Source organism: Vitis vinifera, chromosome 17 (assembly GCF_030704535.1).
Source record: "Vitis vinifera cultivar Pinot Noir 40024 chromosome 17, ASM3070453v1".
NCBI classification, from domain to species: Eukaryota; Viridiplantae; Streptophyta; class Magnoliopsida; order Vitales; family Vitaceae; genus Vitis; species Vitis vinifera.
In genome coordinates, this window is record NC_081821.1 from 2,081,498 (window position 1) to 2,096,784 (window position 15,287).

General features: G+C 33.0%; 2 protein-coding genes across 5 annotated transcripts in view; one reads left to right on the top strand and one right to left on the bottom strand.

Moving 5' to 3' along the window:
• Positions 1-957, top strand: part of LOC100259538 (probable serine/threonine protein kinase IREH1) — a 43,347-nt gene extending 42,390 nt beyond the window's left edge. For all 4 annotated transcript variants that reach the window (XM_010665409.3, XM_003634163.4, XM_010665410.3 and 1 more), the window contains exons 17-18: positions 453-644; positions 735-957. In XM_010665409.3, the coding sequence (XP_010663711.1) occupies positions 453-536 (84 nt within the window). In that variant the 3' untranslated portion in view covers positions 537-644; positions 735-957. The remainder of the gene's footprint in view (positions 1-452; positions 645-734) is intronic.
• Positions 958-4,260: 3,303 nt separating this feature from the next.
• On the bottom strand, positions 4,261-7,405 carry LOC100243943 (probable inactive receptor kinase At1g48480). The gene is made up of 2 exons (XM_002279091.5): positions 5,827-7,405; positions 4,261-5,217 (listed from the first exon to the last, which is right to left on the bottom strand). The coding sequence occupies exons 1-2, from the start codon at positions 7,214-7,216 to the stop codon at positions 4,589-4,591; spliced, it is 2,019 nt and encodes a 672-aa protein (XP_002279127.2). The 5' UTR covers positions 7,217-7,405; the 3' UTR covers positions 4,261-4,588.
• Positions 7,406-15,287: the final 7,882 nt, after the last annotated feature.

A 15,287-nucleotide genomic window follows, 5' to 3' on the forward strand; every position in this document is an offset into this window, starting at 1 on the left:
TAGGCAGGATTGTTGTCTAGATTACTGCTTTAGTGGCCACTGAAGTTGCTTTAAATGATGTGTCATAAGGTATGTAGGTAAACATCTTCTTTTCTCTATTGCTGTCATGTTCTAAAGTACCATTGAGACACTTTCTTTCTTTTCATTTTTTGTTCTGATGAAAACCTTGTGCTTGGAACCTATTCAAAATTTTCCATGGGGTATGAATTTCTCAGGTTTTCTTGTTTAAAGAAAAAGTTTGGACAGAAGAATTGATGGTATTTTAACAAAGTCAAATAGCAACTTCTTGATAGAATATGCAAAATCATTTTAGGTTGTAATGAAGCTTTTGAGAATGATAGCTTTGGGTTAAGCTAATCTATGTCGCCCTGCTTCATCCTTCTACCTACCTAGTCTCTTTGGTTTTTTTTTTTTTTCTTGCCTTTTTCTGACGTTTCTGTTGTGGACTTCAGAATCTCTCACAGCTTGCTTCAATCAACTATGATTTGCTTACTAAAGGTTGGAAGGAGGATCCCCCAACAAATCATAACGCATAACTTATCTTCTGTGCCAAATTGGGATTCAAATTTTTTTACAATGGATCGATCTTTTGGGCATCCTTGGGGGCTCAAATCACCTCAGTGTTGTTTGTACACTCTGTAAATGTACGTCTTTCGAACCTTGAATTGCATTTCATTTTTTGTTTATTTTGATGCAACTGTCTAAACGGATGATTTGATATTTTGCGGTTGCAGAGATAGAAGAAAAAACTTTTGAGAATGAAATTGTCTCGGAATGTGCTCTCATTCGTCAAATAGAAAAGCCCCACACTCTGGCATTCCAATTTTAGGATTGAGTTTGTTTTGTAACAGTTGAGGTTGCTGTTGTAATTTGGACCTTAGTTTACATGCCTCAGTGTTTGTACTCTTGATTTCTCCTGCATGGTAATGAGAACACATTCCCTTTTGTCCAATTTCAGATGGAACTGTGCCATTAAATGCTCTTCTCCTGGAATAATAATAGAAATAATAGTATTAATATTGATGCTGATGATAGGGTGGCAGATTATTTACTGCCTAAGCATTTAACCAATAGTTTGATTTGACTGTTTTTTTAGCCATTTCCACTGAAGGTTTGTAAAGACCACCCTACCTTGGTTTTTTTTTTTTTCTTTTGAATAATGCAAATATGAAGATGTTCAAGATTTAATACAAATCAAATTAAAGGGGAATAAAGCAAAATAAAATATCAATTAAAAACTAATGTGTTGAGTCACTGTCACACCAGAGAAGAATAATGGTTTGGATTGAAGAAAAAAATGCCTAGATTTTGAAAATTTAAATGATTATCAATTAAGTAATTTTTTAATCATTGGAAAAACATAATTATCAAATAATTATAATTATTCTTAAATATCATGGACTAATAGTGGATAAGTGTTTTCAATCCATATAAATAAAATAAAGCGCCTTTTCTTAAGCTTTGAAATGAGACTTTCAAGCTTGGAAGGTACGGGGAAATCCTTACTCAAAGCTTCAATGACTCTTCAAACGCCTTTTTTTAACCTCTTCAGGCTCAAATTTAAAAGTAAAAAATTTCAAAAAACATGTTTTAAAAGAGAATAAGAATTCGTTTAGTAGTGATTTTAGGAAGTATTTTATCATTTTTAACACTTACATTTTTTTTTTTTTTAAATATTTGAAAAACTAAAAAAACTTTTAAAAATCATTATCAAACACACTCTAAATTGAATTCAAGATGACAAAATGATTTGAAGGAAAGAAAAACATGTTTTGGAGTTCTCTACCAACAAAGAGTGTCTCAACTAAAATTAGAACTCATCCATTGCATCTATCTTTGAATCTACAATGTCATTGCAAATTGTTACAAATATCTCCGATAGCATTAACAATTTATCGTATATCTTCTATTTACGGTTTAAAATGTATTTTATCTATAAATTGTCAAAAGGGAAGATTACAAGTGTACTGTTATCGTATACCAATTTTTTGTTGGCATATTTGAAATCAAGATATTCTTTGAAAGTTTGTAGAGCTATGAGGGCCTAGTATTAGATTTAGGGAGTCATCTCAAGTTTATTGAAGAATTTAGGAGGCTTACACTACTACTTGGAAGCTCAAAATAAAGAAACATCACAGATTCATATATATACGATTAATCACAATATCAAGTGAGATCACATCGAGTAAATACACTCAAAGAAATATGTTGTGTATGATCAAACACATCGAGTAAACTCACTCAAACATGTTGCAAATGCATTTAAACGCTCCCTCAATAAGATTAAATGCTGTCAAAGGGAATTGAGTTTCAACTACTAAGAAGACCCTAAATGCATCTAAACACCCGACTTCTATAATTTGCTGATGGTGTACAAAAGTGATAAAGCTTCTTTAGAAAGGAGTGAGCTTTTGAAGAGAACTTTTGGAAGAGAGAGGGATGGTGGGTGAGTTGAAATGAAGTTAAGGCCTTTGTATTTTTAAATTTTGGGAGGGAGAGAGATTCTTAATTCATCTTCTTCATGCACTTAGAAGGTTGATCCAAATCATACATAGGGATCATAAGGCTGAGGACAATAAATGGAATCAGATACTCAATCTTAATATTGTTGCTGAAGATTGAAAAAACAGAGTTATTATTGTTTTAGGTGAAAGGACCTTCCCTTTGCAAATAATAATGCAATTATGCAAGACAATTATATGCATAAGAGAACGGTCATCCTAAAGACAAACCTAACAAAATCATCAAAGGGACTAGACTTTGTTTGGCAGAAAAAGGAAAAAGGGAAGGTTCTGAAGACATAGCAAAGCATTCTAAAACCTGACTCCAACACTAACAGTTTAAGCTTTTGGTCAAATTAGTAATCTAGCTTAGGCAACTCTATATGCTCATTTTGCAAATCAGTAATCTAGGATTTTAGACAACACATTATATTCTTTATTATTTGGAAATTCCAACTCCAAGATGAAACAATTGTATTGACCATAAGGGTACACTCCCAATGCTGAAAATAGTACAGTCAATGACATGTTTCTCTCTAATATTTTTGACAAAACCCAAAGACATAAAGCTAAAAAAATTGAAAAAATAAAATAAAATAAACCCACGCCCGGCCATTCACTCACCTTTCACATGGCATGGGCCCATGGCTTAACTCTAGCGTGACTCAAATGACCAACATAGATCAAGAAAAAGTTTTCTTTTTCAGTATAGCACTTTTTGTTTCCATTTTTTAAAAGGGAAAATGTGCCTTGGGGGAAGGCCCATTAGTCCACTGTGCATGAGAAGTGTCCAATATTTGTATTATGTGGCTGAGTCTTGTGTTTATTCTAAGAAAATGGTCCTATATAAAGATAAGAGAAGAGGACAGCACATTCAAGAGACAAACAAATCCAATATTGGATGATGGAAGGTATATCTTTGTCCTTTTCCTTCATTTTCTTCCATCCATTATAAAAAACATATTTGAGTAAGATTTTCAAATTTCTAAGGGCTTTGGATACCAGAAAATTTTAACCCTAACAAAGGACCACAGGTCCACAACATCATACTGCCTACTCACTTTCTTTTTGGACCTGGCCCCTCCATTTGCCTGCAGTGGTTTGGAGCCTTTGGACCACCACCAACCTCTTTTTGGCTAACTTTAAGGGATCCCATCATCTACTAAAGAAAAATTATTGAAAACCCTTCAACCACCACTGCCCTAGTCTCCAAACATTTTATTTCTCTTTAAATTAATAGTTCCCATCATATAAATCCTTTCCCACCCTCAAAAACAAATCAAAGAGCCAATAGCAATTATGCCTTGTGTGTCTAAGATTTAGCATTACTCAATTCACTCTATTGGAAGAAGAAATCAAGAAAACCAAAGAAACTGTTTGAAGTAAAGCATCAATAAAAGATGAAAATTATTATAATGTATTTGCCACCAAAATTGTGATTAGCAAGTGTCCAAAATTCATTTAAAAAAAAAGAACAAAACAAAACATATAGTAAGTCATGATGAACTCGTTTATAGCAATTAATCGAGAAACTCCATGACAAACTCTCTTTCATGTCATTAACCAAATTCCAAGGAAGAGAAAGTAAATAATCAAATCAAGTTTGGCTTCTGTAAAAGTAATAAAAGGATAAAAACATCTTTACCAAGGTGGGATTCACATCAGATGAGCAGAGGACTGATTCACATGAGGAAAAGATTAGCTTGAAAGCAACTAAAAACATATCAATCTCAACAGATTAAAAGTTGAATCCAAAGCAAAAGCAAAAGCGAAGGTAATAATTACATCAACCATCATCCACCCAACAACAACAAATGGAGCAGAGATTCGCCCCCAAAGTATTGAAGATAAATAACAAAAGAGAAACAGAAAAAAAAAAAAAAAGGAAAAAAGGAAGGGCTACTAAATAGAGAATAATGGGGGAAAAGGAAAAAGGGGAGATAGGACATGAACAGTTGTATGTTAATAAAGATGAGGCCCAGAGTAAACAAACAACAAAAACACCAGATTTCACATGCTGGGATGGGCACAATAAAATGAGAATGGTCCTTTAATTGATGAGGAGAAAGACTGTGTCGGTGACCAGCTCACCGAGAAGACAAATCATCCACATCATTGACTGGGTCGGGTTGTGGGTCTTGATATTCTCGCAGACTAGAGCGACAAAGCTCCTCAATCCGCTTTGTTACTTCAGATATTGGCGGGCGCTTGTCAGGGTACTGAGCAGTGCAGTCTATGGCAAGTTGTAAGAGCTGAACCATCTCCTCCTCAACATTCTGGTACCTGAGGAGCTCGAGATCAAAGACCTCTGAAGTCCACTCCTCACGGACTATGGACTGCACCCATCTTGGGAGGTCAACCCCTTCCTCATTCAAGATGGCATGGGTGGGGGCCTTACCTGTCAGAAGCTCCAAGATCAACACACCAAAGCTATAAACATCAGCCTTTTGAGAGACCTTGCGAGGGTCGGTGACCTCTGGGGCACGGTAGCCAGCAACCCTGTTAGGTGTGGAGGAGGGCCCAACAAGATGAGCCAGGCCAAAATCAGAGACCCGGGCATCATAAGACTTGGTGAGGAGGATATTTGATGATTTAATGTTTCCATGAGAGACACTAGGACCTTGAGAGTGTAGGTATTCAATACCACGAGCAGCTCCAAGAGCAATCCCTGATCTGATTTCCCAATTCAATGGAGTCCTACCTGCTCCTTTGTTTCCTATAACAAGATTCAAGAGAGATGGTAATGTAATAAGGAAAATGCTAATCAAGTGTTTCTAGGGTTCCAGAATCCAACTTGCTAATACCAAATTCTTAGTAACCAAAAAAAAATTCAATGGATAAATTGGCTTAAAATCAAGTGAAATGGAGCCATAACAGGTAAAACAAAAACATATCTACACAATTTGGCAACACAGAGAATGAAATGCAGCAAATGCAGAACTCTTCCCTGCATTTATACAGAAATATATACACCAAAGGTAAGAACAATAGGAGAATTCAGGCAGGAAGAAACAGGAATAAAATGATTTAAATTGTTAAAACCCATTCTTCGGGACATATAATAATCCCTGAAAATGATGCAAAGAAAGCAAAAGTTATCAAGACACTATAGTGTTTCTATCAAGTTTGAGGAAGTTTTAAGTAATCAAAGATACAAAATTGGGTGAGAACTCCAACGATGATGTTAAAGAAATCATGGGCTATAGGCATCATAACGATTCATCATCAAACATACTTGAAGAAGTAAAATTATGACCACTCAACAGCAAAGAAATATACTTGATTGTATGGAGAGAAAGCAGAGTAGAATAAAAGAATTGCTCACCATGGAGTAGTGCAGACAAGCTTCCCATGGGCATGTAATCGTACACAAGAAGCTTCTCATCCCTGCTATAATAGTAAGCCCGAAGGGGGACCAAATGTTCATGATCCATGGCTCCAACCCCTTCAATCTTCTCCCTGAATTCATTCTCTGAAATTGTCACGTCCTTGAGCCTCTTCACAGCCACCACTGTCCCCATCTCCAAAATGGCTTTGTATGCCGTCCCAAATGTCCCCTTCCCCAACACCTCTGCCGATGCTCTCAACAAATCCTCCAAATCAAACACCCTCGCTGCATTCCCGAAAAACACCAGTCTTTTAGCCCCGCCATTGCTCATATCTCCCTTTGCATTTCCATTTCCGGTCATTGCCGCCGCGGCAGCCGCAGCTACCGAATACCCATTTCCGTTTTCTACCTCTCCGATTGGTTTCTCGCCCTGAATCTCAACTTCCGAATGCTTCACTGCCGCCACATCCACCGCACTCGTCTTCTTTCCCCTCTTCTTTCCGCACAAAACAAACAAAATTATCAAAATTAAAACAAAACCCACCACCGATCCGATCACAATTCCGGCAATGGCACCACCGGATAACTTATGCTTCTTGTCATTCTTAGGGACGATAATGTCATTGCCGCCGGAGCAAGATTTTAGCGGCGTACCGCACATAGAGTTTCCTAAAAATGCCGATGCCGGCATTGAACGCAGAGCCGCCGGAACCTCACCCTTTAATAGATTGAAGGACACATTGAACTGATCAAGCTTTAGGGTCAAATCGGGGATTGAGCCACTGAGGATATTCTCCTGCAGATACAGCGTCTTCAACCGAGTGAGCTTGTTAAAGTCCGTCGAGATCTCGCCGGATAAGTTGTTCGCGGCCAGGTTCAGGCGAACAATTTTGGTAAGACCGAACAAAGACGCCGGGATCTCGCCGGAAAATGCATTCCCAAACAAGTAAAGATTCCGAAGATCGGCACAGGAGCCAAGATCCGACGGCAGAGGTCCCTCCAAGGCGTTCATCCGGAGACTGAGAACGCGGAGTTCAGTCAGGTTCCCGATAATCCCAGCTGGAATTTTCCCCGTCAGGGAGCAGCCTGGGAGACGGAGGCCCACCACCCTGTTTTTCTCGCACTTAACTCCTGCCCATAGGCAGGGGCTATCCTGACTCACATTCCACAGCAAAGTCCGGCCACTCACCACCTTCCGCAACCCAAGAAGCGCCGTCCTGTCGGCCGCCAGATCTGATTTTCCGGCAGGCAACATTTCGACAATAACCAAGAAAACAACTAGCAACACTAGTCGGCGGTGCTCCATCCCACAAAACCACCACCGCCGCCGTTTTAATGGTGGCTGAACATTAACATTATCATGAAATTCAGGCAATGGGGATTCCATTTCTAAGGTTTAAAACGAGAGAGAAAGAGAGAGAGAGAGAAAGATAGAGTGAGTGTGGACTACGCTCCACTTTCATGAATCCGCATTGCTGGTAGAGAGTCTGTCTTCTCTTTAGAGAGAGAAGGAAGAGAGAGAACGCAGATAGTCAGTGTGTCCAGGCTGTTTGCTACTAAGACAAATATCAAAAAAAGGAAACCCTAGCTGTGTGTTCTGTTTGGTGAGTAGTAGTGTGCCAGTCAACTTTATTATTTATTTATTTATTTATTTTTAATTTTTCTTTTTGTCTTTTGTTTTTTAACTCTTTTTTTTTTTGAATTTTTTTTAAATAATACAAATGAAATATTATTTACATATTAAAAAATCTGAAACAAATTACAAAAAAATACCAAATTTTGTGTCTAAATATATATATTTTTTAGCATTGTGAAAGAAAATTATTTAAAGATATAATAGGCAATCTAAATATAAATTCTTTTAATTAAAAAAATTATTGTGTAAGTTATTTTAAGGACCTAAAATCAAATCCCAAACGGGGCATTAGCCACGTAGATCTTAAGATGTCAGATAAAAATTATCAAGCCTAAATGATGTGTAACTTTAAATGTTTATCTATGTGAAATCTTCCATTTATTTTTGACAAAAAATAAAAAAATAAAACAAATTAAGAATAATTTAGGGTATAATGCTTGAAAAAATAAATTATTTCATCATTTAAAAGGGTTTTTATTAAATGTTTGGTAAATCATAAGTTACTAAAGACATTTTTAATCGTATGTGTTAAAATTTTCATTTTTATGTCCTTTTAATTTATTAATATGCATCCAAAGATAGTTAATTGCTTAGCAAATAGCCATTAATTGCTTCCTTTATTTTATTTCTAATAAAAATAATTAATTTGGCCTTTGGTTCATAACTTTGGTCTAGGTAACATAAAGTGGTTTTCCAAATTATTGCCATTGTTCTTTAATTTTTTTTCCTTTTAATTTATTATTCATTAGTAAAAATAAATTATAACTATTTTATTATTTTTATTGATATAATCTCCTATCACATGTGACAAAATATCTACCACATCATATGATAAGGTAACAAAGTACAAAAATTATTTCCTACCTCTAGGTTTTGAGTCATCTTGTTTTTATTCATATCTTGATCGCGCATCAAATCACAATATATTGGATAAGAGAAAAACTCTTAATGCTATATATGTCAATTGAACTTAAAACGGATAATATTTACACGGTTATGAGTGAATTACCACAAATGGTATCACAGTGATCTTAATCCCGATGTAAACCTTTGTTTATTCAACCCTACATGGGATATTTATCTAATTGATTCTATATTTTTTTGTTTATGTCATGAGAATTCCTTAGACCTAAAGTAGATAATATTTATAAAATCAAGAGTAATTGGTTACAAATTTTACTTAGAATCTAAATGACACGAGTACTATGGTGTAAAAAATCACGTGTTGTTGATATATGAATATGTTAAAGTTATTGAGAGGGAGGTTTCTTTGTTTCAACCTTTATTAATGTTCTTGGGTCATTGTCGCAAAGGGAGTGTCTTCTTAGCATGATATACTTTTTTGGTCACCATGCTTTTCCACCGCTAGTGATTGATAATGCCTTGAGGCCTAGATGTGGTTCTTCAAACTTGAATGGAGAAAAAATGTATCCCCAGGTGGCCAACATGTCTTTCCACCACCAGTGATTGATAATGCATGGCTTGATTCTTGGTAGTACTTTTTCAACGTTGAAGAAGAAAAATGTATCCCATTCGAAGATGACACATGTGGCCAAATTCAAGTATGTTATTCAACTAAAACACTTCTATCTTCTTATGAGAATGTGAAACTTTTTTACTATAAAAAAAAAAATTAATAATAATAATTTTCTCATATTTGATTTATCATAAAAAAAATGAAAAAAAGTAATATAATTATAATTAGTAAAAAAAACTCACATATTTATAAATTATTTAATCTTTATATAAATAATAAAAAATTATAAAATAAAATAAGTTTGAAAAACATATAAAAATAAATCTATAACATATGCCTTAACACAATTATGTCAACCTGCATTAGATTACCTATCACAACCATTGACATGGTCTTGACATGATTGAAATGGTTTTAGCATTCATAAACGATGATGGGTAATTCGTAACATGACGTATCTCTATAGTTTGAGATGTCTTATTTTCCTTCGGTTTCAACTACTCATCAAATCATAATCTATAATATTTAACTTATGTTTTATGATTACCACCCTATTTAGAGTCTAAATTCCACAAGTGCTATGCTCCTAATATATATATACACGAAGTAATCGAAGTTATTAAAAATGAGTTTTTTTTTTTGTTTCCACCTTCTATTGTTTTTGTGCAAAATAAATCTATAACATATGCCTTAACACAATTATGTCAACCTGCATTAGATTACCTATCACAACCATTGACATGGTCTTGACATGATTGAAATGGTTTTAGCATTCATAAACGATGATGGGTAATTCGTAACATGACGTATCTCTATAGTTTGAGATGTCTTATTTTCCTTCGGTTTCAACTACTCATCAAATCATAATCTATAATATTTAACTTATGTTTTATGATTACCACCCTATTTAGAGTCTAAATTCCACAAGTGCTATGCTCCTAATATATATATACACGAAGTAATCGAGGTTATTAAAAATGAGTTTTTTTTTTTGTTTCCACCTTCTATTGTTTTTGTGCAAAATAAATCTATAACATATGCCTTAACACAATTATGTCAACCTGCATTAGATTACCTATCACAACCATTGACATGGTCTTGACATGATTGAAATGGTTTTAGCATTCATAAACGATGATGGGTAATTCGTAACATGACGTATCTCTATAGTTTGAGATGTCTTATTTTCCTTCGGTTTCAACTACTCATCAAATCATAATCTATAATATTTAACTTATGTTTTATGATTACCACCCTATTTAGAGTCTAAATTCCACAAGTGCTATGCTCCTAATATATATATACACGAAGTAATCGAGGTTATTAAAAATGAGTTTTTTTTTTTGTTTCCACCTTCTATTGTTTTTGTGCTTAGTCACAAAGGGGGTGTCTTCATGGTATGAATCCCTTTTTCCCATCATCATTTCCTCATTTGGTCAACATCAACTTTCACCACTATTGCTTGATAATCCCTTGAGGCCTAGTTGTTGTTCTTCAACCTTGAAGGGGAAAAATGTATCCCCATATGTTGTCAACATGTGTTTTCACTATTAATGATTGATAATGCCTGAAGGCCTAGTTGTAGTTATTCAACATTGAAGGAGAAAAATGTATGCCCATGAAAAGATGACCTCTCATCAAGATATCCTAGTGTTGCTCAATTTAAAGTATGACATTTAACTAGAGCAACTTTCCCTTAAAATACCATTTGACCTATGCTAATGTATGTTTTGCTCTTTTTAAGTTTCATGTCTTGTGAACCTAAAAACTTCCATAAAGCCAATATCCACCTAATTTAGATAACAACCATGAAGAAGATCTAATAGGCATTTAAATGAAATCATGCCTACAATATTTACTAAAAAGGGAAAATAAGATAAAGATTTATGTATAAAATCAGACATCATAGTAATAGAATTATTGATAAATACGTGTTCAGATTATTGATGACAAACAATTGATGGAGTTAAAAAATACGTTAATGGGGTAAGAATAATAATTTATTTTCAAGAGAGGAAAAGGAATAAAAATTAGTTAATTAATTATGTGGTAAACAACTTTTTCTTATAAACCAATCATCATAAAAGAAGATTTTTTTTTTTTTCAAATTTTACCCCCCACTCCCAACCCTTCGAAGCCTTAATTGGCTTTGTCATGATGACAAAGGGATTCATACAAGCTTATAAGATTTAGTACAAATAAATGTTTGCTCCTATTTATAAAACATTTCTTATTAAATTTTAATAAAAATTTGAACAAAATTACCTATTTAACAAGTAGACATAGTTTAGTGATATTTTTTTTTAAAAAGGAAAAGTTAGATTAAGATGATGAACTAACAATTAAGAGGGACAATAGGATGAGTATTTTGGAAGACTTGTCTCACTTTGATCCATTAAGTTTATGAAAAACATAAATAGGTTTGAGGTAGATTTGAATTTCTTTTTCTTTTTTTTTAAACTCAAGTTGGATTCAAGGCATGTTTGGATATCCTATGATTAAAATTTCATTGTTATCGCATATTCTTTTAAAATTAATATTCTATCCTATCTTTCCAATTACCATGAAGCAACTTTGGGGACAGAGCAACTATGGAGACAATGGTTTCCTTCCATAGGACACCTGCATCTGGGCACTCAAGGCCACATTTTGAGGACCCTTTGGCCTCAAACTGAGACCTGGTCAATGACATGCCCTAATCCAAAACCAGTCCAGCAAACAATTGGTACCAATCATGAAAACTGAAGGGAATTCCTGATTTTTCTGCGCTTGAAACAGGGACAAACGGTAGGTGATGTTGAGAGTTGGCACCATGGTATTAAATTTAAAGGGCTTGTCTCAAGGCTCCCAACTGTTAATTGCAGAACCAAGATCTTACCAACTGCCATCCAAAAATTTTAAAGCATAATAATTTGGGAGGTTTGGGCTGTTGCAATCATGTTATTAGAGTACTGAAAGTAGGACCAATCCACCTAACTTTTGTGGGTGCAAATCAATAAGGTGACACATGTGATCATGAGGGAAAGTTGTGGGTTTTCTAGGGTAGGCTCTGGACTAGCTGTTCAAGAAGGACCTTAGGAATTAGGATCCAATCCAATTTCATTTTTGATACATATTTATTTGGGAATTTTGTGGTTGTTTTGTTGTAATTTTATTTTATTTTTAATTTTTCTACAATTAAAATTTTAGAAAAGGCTTTAATTTTATTTTTTATTTTTAAATTGATGGCAAATTTTTTTAAAAAAAATTCTTTTAGATAAACTTAAGAATGAGAAAACTTGAACTCGCCTACGTATTATTATGATCTTAATAATATTGATATCAGACTTATAAGTATAGAATATATATTAAATAACAATCATCATATAAATTTTATCACAAATATAAAATACTTATAAAATAAAAATACAAGAGTGAATGATATTAGTTATATGATATATCATCTCGAGATAGTACTAAATTATTATCCATTGAAAAGTATGATGAATCATAACATATAATGTGAAAGTATCATATACTTAATTTAATTACTTTATAACTTAATTTATATTTCATTACCTTATACTTTATTTTATTTTTCTTTAATTCTATTTATTTGTATCTTGATATCATATATTTATAAACCTTCATCTAAGGACTTAAATTTTGTCATATGTCTTTAATAGTCGAGATTATAAGCTTAATAGGTACAAAATTGACACCCTAATATTTTCCCTTATACTATTCAAATAAATAAATAAAATGTCTTAAAAATGAAAAGAACCACTTTCCTTTAAAATGGTCATGTGCCCTTGAAAGAGGAAGGGGAGGGTAGGCAGCATTAATGTACCAAGCAAATTAAAGGATGTTAATTGAGGAGTATAATGAAAAGGAAGATTTTAGGTGAGAATGTGAAAAGACTTTTTTTCCCTAATTTTGGGGTTAATGACATGGAAGAATAAGTCTGCCAACCACACCTCTACCATTTAAAAATCTTGAAATTAGCTGCCTCTGGTTGGAAATTAAGGCCTGTCCCCCTTTGCTGCTTCTCCACCACCATCACCCCCCATGTGGACTCCCAGCCTTTTCAACTCCCAACTGATTTTCACATTTTTGAATATCTCATTTCTCTGCTCATATCTTCTTCCCTTTCCTCTTTCCCTTGTGGGTCTCATAAATTTTAAGGGTCCCATTCTCTGGACTTGTGGATTCTCTTCATGTGGGTTCTGCATCAATCATTAGTCAGTGTCAATGGCCATTATTTCATAATTGTTTATATCTAAATTTATGGGTGTTGTTGCAGGCCATTTATCCCTTAGAATTGGTTAAGCAAACTTGTATAAGGTATCAAAGTTGGTGGCTTGATTTGATGATTTTTTTTATATCTTTATTGAATTATTTATATTTATTTTCATTACCTAATAATCATATTATTTATATCTAATTTTTTTATATATCAATTATTATTATTTGCAATTAGTTTTTATACCATATTTATATTTTAAAAATATAACACTAAAATATGTTTTAGAAACGGTTTTTAAAAACAATTTTTTATTTTTTAAAATACAAAACAGAGTTGTGTTTTAAATGTTTTTTAAGGTATCTTAGAAAGAATTAAAAAAATGAAGAATAAGCGAGAACTTTTTATTATAATACCTTGATAAAAAGAATAAATTGAGAAAATTATTTTTTATTTTTGTTATTCATAAATAAAATTTTATTTCTAAAGATCATTAACAACTATTTTTAAAAATGACTTTTCCAAAAAAGAAAAAATTTTGAAAACTTATCCAACAAGTCCAATCAACTTTCTTTACCATTCAAGATTGTGGTTGCACCTTCATTTACTTCCATTGCTCTTTCAATGAAAAAAGTGGGTAGAATAAATCTTGGTAAGAATATGGAAAAGGTAGTTGTGATTTGGTAAAATATTGAGGGATACAAGAAAATTGGTAAACGTAACAAGAAAAGTAAAGGCCAAGGAATGGTGTGTGTTGGATTTTATTATTTTAACCTTATTTAGTAAGTTTTCGATGTTTTCTTGGATTTTAGGCAACTCTAGTAGTTTGCCTAAAATTTTAACCTTATCTAGTAGTTTGCCTAAAATTTGATTTTGGGTTTACCTTAATAAATTTAAGGTTAACTCTTCAATGTTCAAATATAATTAAAATTGGTAAAAAAATATTTATTTTAAAATTATTTAATACGAGGGATATTAAATAAATTAAGTCTGAAGATGAATATAAAAATAATTTATTAATTTTTATTTTTAATCTAATTTTGTTTTTTTTGTTTTTTTTCATTAGAATTATACCTATTGGGTCGAGTTTAGGCGACCCTCAACACAAGCTAGTCCTAGTGTGGTGGTTGAACACAATGAGCATAGAGTAGAGGCACATATTTATAAAGAACCATTATTTTTGAAAGATTGAAATATTATTCATTAATGTGTCTAAATTATTTTTTAGAATGAGAATAAAAATAAAAATTTAGGGTTTTGGGTTCCTCTTTAGTTGCATTGTAGGGACAACGAAGCTTGAAGAAGGTGCGCCATTTTCCAATCTTCTTTTCTTGTGGGAAAAACCAACCTTGATGTCTCAACATTGAAATTTCAGGTTTCTTTTGTGCTACTTCATTGACTATGAGTTTCCATGGCTGAAGTTGATTCTTATCCCACTTTCCATGTCTCTTCTTTTCTTCTTCTTTTTTATTTCTCAACATCTTTTACCTAAAGTTATGTTTACTTCCTCACGGCAAAGTTTGAGAGAAAATATAAAAAAGTAAAAAATAAATAAATAAATAGAGAGAAAAAAAAATTAAAATTAATAAATTATTTTTATCTCATATTTCAAACTATTTTATTTATTGAACTTTTCTTTATAGAGATTAATTAATTCAAAAATATATATAAATTTCTTATTAATTTTAATTATAATTGATAAAGATTGAATATGCAAAAATTAGTTTTTTAACATTTTTTTTTCTTTCGTACTTTCCAAAAAAATCAAACCTAGCAAAGCAATGATTAATTTAATTTTGACATAAAATTTGGCAAACTAAGTTCGCAGATGGGCCCAAAAATCTTGATATGGGTGCGCACGTACAAGGCCTAGACCAACTTTATGGCCCACACGCATGTACAGGACCCAACTATGGCTCCCATGTTGAGGCCCAAGTAGAGCCCAACGCATAAAATTTTGCATTTTTCCAATTATATTGGTTTATATAATGTAATTTTAGGTTCTAAATTCTAATTGAATTGATTAAAACTTGATTTGATAAATTATCATGGAGATAATTTTCTTTCATATCGCAAATCTATTGAAGTTTGCACGTGGTAGTACATTTTTGTTAGAGCCATGG